At 36.5% G+C, this 6,089-nt stretch overlaps 1 protein-coding gene across 1 annotated transcript; it reads left to right on the top strand.

The window, feature by feature from the left end:
* On the top strand, nucleotides 1–5,652 carry LOC124408787 (histone deacetylase HDAC1). Its single transcript, XM_046885977.1, has 9 exons — nucleotides 1–154; nucleotides 687–799; nucleotides 904–1,021; nucleotides 1,619–1,992; nucleotides 2,100–2,247; nucleotides 2,336–2,621; nucleotides 2,711–2,939; nucleotides 3,051–3,141; nucleotides 3,256–5,652. The coding sequence occupies exons 1-9, from the start codon at nucleotides 106–108 to the stop codon at nucleotides 3,324–3,326; spliced, it is 1,479 nt and encodes a 492-aa protein (XP_046741933.1). The 5' UTR covers nucleotides 1–105; the 3' UTR covers nucleotides 3,327–5,652.
* Nucleotides 5,653–6,089: the final 437 nt, after the last annotated feature.

Here is a 6,089-nt window from a genome sequence, read left to right on the forward strand (position 1 = left end):
CATACGTGACGCCGTGTCCTGTTGAGTGAACCGCGCTAAGCCCGCGGTGTCCGTGTGTGGTGTCGGGATTTGTAGTTCGGTATAATTGGTAAATAAACATCGAAAATGTCCACAGCACCGCACAGCAAGAAGCGGGTCTGCTACTACTACGACAGTGAGTATTTCGATACTTTTTATACTTTCATTACGGCTACGCGATCACCGTTTTCTCCGTAGAACCCGTGTTGTCAAACTGTTCTTTGGAGTCCCCGCTATAATGTACCCAAGATCCTCGCAGCATTTCGCTATTCTGTATTTGACTTTGCTAATCAAGCCTCGGATCTCGACGATACTCTCCTGTTTTGGTGAATCTTCGCTCCGTGAAGCATCAGGATGCATCAATACCAGTTTAAAGTCACTTTGAGGCTAGATCGACGGTTTTTCGAACGATAACGCGAGAAACCCACTGGCCGCACGCCGCTGACCGTAGTTTATGCAGGAAGTCACATATCGGCCATTCCTACGGTTCAACGGTACTCGCATTCGCGGGTCTCTCGGTTGCTTCATTCCCTTTTATTGCAGTCGTCCTGTGTATCAACTGAAAATTATTTCTTTCAGGCCTTAACACTCGAACCCATTGGCTAGCGATATTTTTTTATCCACTTTTAACTTATTGATGCATTCATTTTTCCCCCCATCCCAAATAGGTGACATTGGAAACTATTACTATGGACAAGGACATCCCATGAAACCGCATCGCATAAGGATGACCCATAATTTGTTACTTAATTATGGATTGTACAGAAAGATGGAAATTTATGTAAGATATTTTTCCAAGATTCATTCACTATTATCCAAACTTCAATTGTCAGGAAAAATCATCTTTATCCATTGTGTCTTTGTTTTCATATACTTGATGCTCAGCGACCACACAAAGCTACTGCCGATGAAATGACCAAGTTTCACAGCGATGAGTATATCAGGTTCCTCAGATCCATCAGGCCAGACAATATGTCTGAATACAACAAACAAATGCAACGCTGTAAGGACTCTTTATATATTCAACTGAATCTGCATTGCTTTTTAGAAATATTTATTTCGCGTGTAAAGTAAGCTAACCCATGCATTATCTCCAATGTCCAGTATTAATGAGTTATCTTTTTTCTTGCAAGAAGTGCTAATTACAATTGTATAAATAATATAAAATAGTATCTTATATTTTTAATTTCTCATTTTAGTAATGCATCGGTTCACTTTCCTCATGTGATTTTCTCCCAAAAATTAATCTAAATGGATTCAAAATAATTGATGTATAAATGATGCTCATTGCAAATTGTAGCCTCCATATTTTCCCTTTTTAGTGCCATTGACAGCTTGTGTTAAATCTTTTTTTGATTACGGGTCTCAACATTCAATTACATTCTAATTTTTATTTGAGCCAAGCATAAAATAAAAAACAATACAATTTGAAGGGATAAGAAACAAAATTATTAGCTTCTATTTATTTATACTATCTAAATTCTTTAATTCTTTCATTTTCAAAGCAAATATTTTTTTAATGAGCATTTTGTTTGTTGAGTATTAGTTCCTTGTCTTAAGAACTATGAAGTGACGATAATTTCAATTTCTTTTCATCTAGTCAATGTTGGCGAAGATTGTCCAGTCTTTGATGGTTTGTACGAGTTCTGCCAGTTATCGGCAGGAGGCTCAGTAGCGGCTGCGGTCAAGCTGAATAAACAGGCATCAGAAATTTGTATAAATTGGGGAGGCGGGTTGCATCACGCCAAGAAAAGCGAGGCCTCTGGTTTTTGCTATGTCAATGACATTGTCCTCGGTATTTTAGAATTGCTTAAGTATCACCAGAGAGTATTGTACATTGACATAGATGTTCACCACGGCGACGGCGTTGAAGAAGCCTTTTACACAACTGATAGAGTAATGACAGTCTCGTTTCACAAATATGGAGAATATTTCCCTGGCACTGGTGACCTTCGAGATATTGGTGCTGGAAAGGTAATTAGATATTTAGATGTCTTAAAGATTACCGGCTGAATTCATGTTCCCCAAAAATAAGTTGAACAGTAATTTTTCATTCATAAATGATTTATTTTCACTTCAAGGGTAAATACTACGCAGTCAATATTCCTCTGAGGGATGGAATGGACGATGAAAGTTACGAATCGATATTTGTCCCAATAATATCCAAAGTTATGGAGACGTTTCAACCATCCGCAGTTGTTTTGCAATGTGGTGCTGATTCGTTAACAGGTAATTGAAATGTTTGGAGTTTGGTAAATCTGGTTAAGAAACAACGCTTTATTACTGAACATTTAATGTGACTACGATTCGATTTCAGGCGACAGACTTGGCTGTTTCAATTTGACGGTCAGAGGACATGGCAAATGCGTCGAGTTTGTTAAGAAGTACAATTTACCGTTCCTCATGGTAGGCGGCGGTGGATACACCATTCGTAACGTTTCTAGGTGTTGGACATATGAAACGTCAGTGGCTCTGGGATCGGAAATAGCGAATGAACTGCCCTACAATGATTACTTTGAATATTTCGGTCCCGACTTCAAACTGCATATAAGCCCCTCTAATATGGCGAATCAGAATACACCTGAATATCTGGAGAAAATCAAGTAATTGAAATCATTTTATCATCGATTAACTGCTACCATTGTTTTTCAAAGTCAGACGCTCAATTCTCATAAACGAATTTTTATCACAGAACGAGATTATTCGAAAATTTGAGGATGCTACCTCACGCACCAGGAGTTCAAGTTCAGGCCATTCCTGAAGACGGCGCCGTTGTCGAGGACTCTGAAGCCGACGAGAAAGTTAACCCAGACGAAAGACTGCCACAGAGAGATTTAGACAAACGAATACAGCACGAAAATGAGTATAGCGATAGCGAAGACGAGGGAGACGGTGGCAGGAGGGACAACAGATCGTTCAAGGTAAAATTTGGCTTAGACGTACCAAAATAGAATCATTTATTTTGTAGAAAATGGGTAGATCCAGAATGCGTCATCTGAGCGTCTAACGAATTTGACAAATTTTTTTTTCAGGGTTCCAGAAAAAGGCCGCGACTTGAGAAAGGGCAAGAAAGCGGAGATTCCGATTTGAAAAAAGAAGATGATATCAAATCAGAGATAAAAGGTAAGCAGCTGCTCTAACTTTGTGAAGATTCATATATTCTACTGTTAGTTTTATTTCCTGCACGTGAACTCTACATCGCGGAAGCTGATGCATTTCTTATTCACTGTTTCCCAGATAATGAGAAGGATGACAAAGCCAATGTAACGAGTGAAGAGGCGAAGAAAGACGGAGGTGTGAATCCCTGATAAGAAAATCCGCTTGGTTAAGTGAATGATTGAATATCTATCTAACTCAAGTCTCCATAGGTTAGGAATCAGAATTGGAAAGAGCAAAAGAAGAAGTAAAGAAACGAGAAAAAAGAAATGTAAATCTAAAACTGAAAGACTGCGAAGTAAAATGTGAGACGTAACATGACAACGTAACATTTTACTTCGTGTTTTTTTTCCTCTTTCACATAAAAAGTGTACAAACCATTTACCAACAGTGGTTGTACATGATTTTAATGATATTCCTGCCATTTATGGTAGAGGTATTCAAGTTCTGTATGTATGAATGTTTACCACCACGTAATATTGTGTTTTAAAGTCGGACACTACGAGGTCGGTGAAATGGAATGATAAAAGAAAACTAATTATGTCCTGAACAAGTCAAGATCATTTATAGATTTAGATACACATATATTTCTAACAGTCTGTCCACACGTCAGCTTCTTAAATATGCAACAAATTAATGACGAAATATACATATTCGAGTCTTTCAAATTTCTCCGTTTTAAACTGTGATCGATTATAGTGGTACTGACATGGATCGTACGTACGGCTTGAAAAAAGGAAGGTAAAATAACAACATTATTTGAAGAAAGGTTATTTTGTAGGTATACATTTAATATAATTGCAAATCTCGCTCCCGTGTCATTTCGTCTAAAGCAGGATCAGTACAGTGAAAAATGCCGACTACCAAAAAATTTGTGAAGAAAAATCGGGCTATTTTCATTTCAAGGTTGCTTTTTGGTGTAATAAAATTTTATGAATTTGCCATACATGTTAGGATACACGATTTTCAATTATTATCGATTTAATTACGATACTACTAATTCTATGAACGGTAGTTAATTGACATGCAACAAAATTTCTTGAGCGATCCCTTATCAAAAAATGAAATATCAAATCTGAACAAATTTAAACGATACTCATTTCTTTGGTATTTAATTTACTGTAAAATCGTGCTGCTTGTGAAGATCAAATTACACGTATGACGTTTTGTTTCTCGTCAACTTGAGAAACATACCAAAAGTGGAGGGACATTAATAAGTCTACTAAAAGTTCTGCACGTTTTTCGAGAATTGGTTCCGATTTTTTTTATCGTTTCTTAGTCGTTTTACTGCTTAAAAATTAGGTGATAATAATTATTTGAATTGATATATCAGAAATTTCCATTTGTAAACTAGTTTTTTGTATAATTGAATTTGGTCGTTTGTCTGCATACCAATTAAAATCATTTGTGATTGAGTCATCTCATTACTTGGCTAAAGCGCGCAATCAATAGTGAATAATACTATAAATTACTATACAAGAATTTCTTTGCTTCCTATAACTGTACATAGTATAGTAGATCAACCTGATATGAAGAACAATATAAATTTACGCAATAATGTGTCTCCTATGCGTAAAGGTATATTATTTTTCTGGAACTGAGAGAAGAGAAATGAAGAAAGGATGATAATTTTGTTTTATTCAATTAAAAAATATAAGTACGTAGATGACGATGATGTGCTTAGATGATCTCTGCTTGCAAGTAAATTAAATGTTTCCTTAGACTAAGTCAATTACAATTACAGACAGCACTACGATGACCGCAATCTCGTTATTCTTGCAATTGTAATTATCATTTGGCGTCAGTAAAAAATCAAAGTCTCAACGAAAACAAGGAATATGGAATTATCATAGCTATGTAAAAAGAAGAAAGAGTTTCTAGTATCATTTGTCTCGTTGTACTATGCATCTCACAGATATATTTCTCGTAAAAATCTGTGAAGGAATCGTTTTTCATTTCCCAAATGAAATTTGTCGTTTACAACTTACAGCTGTTTAAAAATGGCCAAATCGTTAGGATTTGATGGCTCAGAATAATGTAGTTGGTTGTTCGTTATGCACTCGGCAGCTGTCCTGAATCATCAGATGCTAACGGATTCGCCAATTTGAAATTCACAAACGACAAATTTCCTATCAATAGGCAAACAACGTTTCAGTCGCGGGTTTTTATGAGGAACTGATTGATCGCCTACAAGGTGATAGTTCTGGGTCACCCTGTATATTTCTTATTGTCAAGCTGCTACTATCCTAGTTTTGAGGCGATTTTTGGAGAGTGTTCGGTATAGGTGACTACATTCACCAACGTATACTAAACAGCAATGGACGTCGCGTAATCTATGTATGGTGCACTTTGGTGTATCATATACCAGGTGGTAGCAGAAATCGCCCTCCATGAGACCGAATAGATATTTTGACGATTTGGGTATCTGGCCCTCTGACCTCTTCAGAATAAAATACAATTACTACCTTTATGTGAAAAGAAAAATGAATTTGATGTAATATGAAAAAAAATTTCTTGGATACGAATTGACTATGTTTATTTGTATTCAAGTGTAAACAACATACACGAATGTTTTTGAATATTTATAATAAAAAACTTCAGAAAATCGATTTTTTTTTTAAATTCAACCCATAGTCTTTGACTTAGCACTTAGACATAGCTGAGATAAGCAGTAGGGATGAACTTCTTTTGGAAACCAGCATTATTGGATACAAGATTTACTGGACTTGGCCCTGATTGGACACCAGCGGTATTCCATGCACGCCCCAATCGCGTCGGACCCCAAAGATTGGATAGATATACTTAGATGCTCGATTAAAACCTGAATTGTCAGACGTGGAAAAGCAGTGCTGAAATCGCATTTTCAGACTTCACAGATAATTATCTTTCGTTTTCCACAATTAGTCTGGAAATGA

Source organism: Diprion similis, chromosome 8, assembly GCF_021155765.1.
Source record: "Diprion similis isolate iyDipSimi1 chromosome 8, iyDipSimi1.1, whole genome shotgun sequence".
NCBI classification, from domain to species: Eukaryota; Metazoa; Arthropoda; class Insecta; order Hymenoptera; family Diprionidae; genus Diprion; species Diprion similis.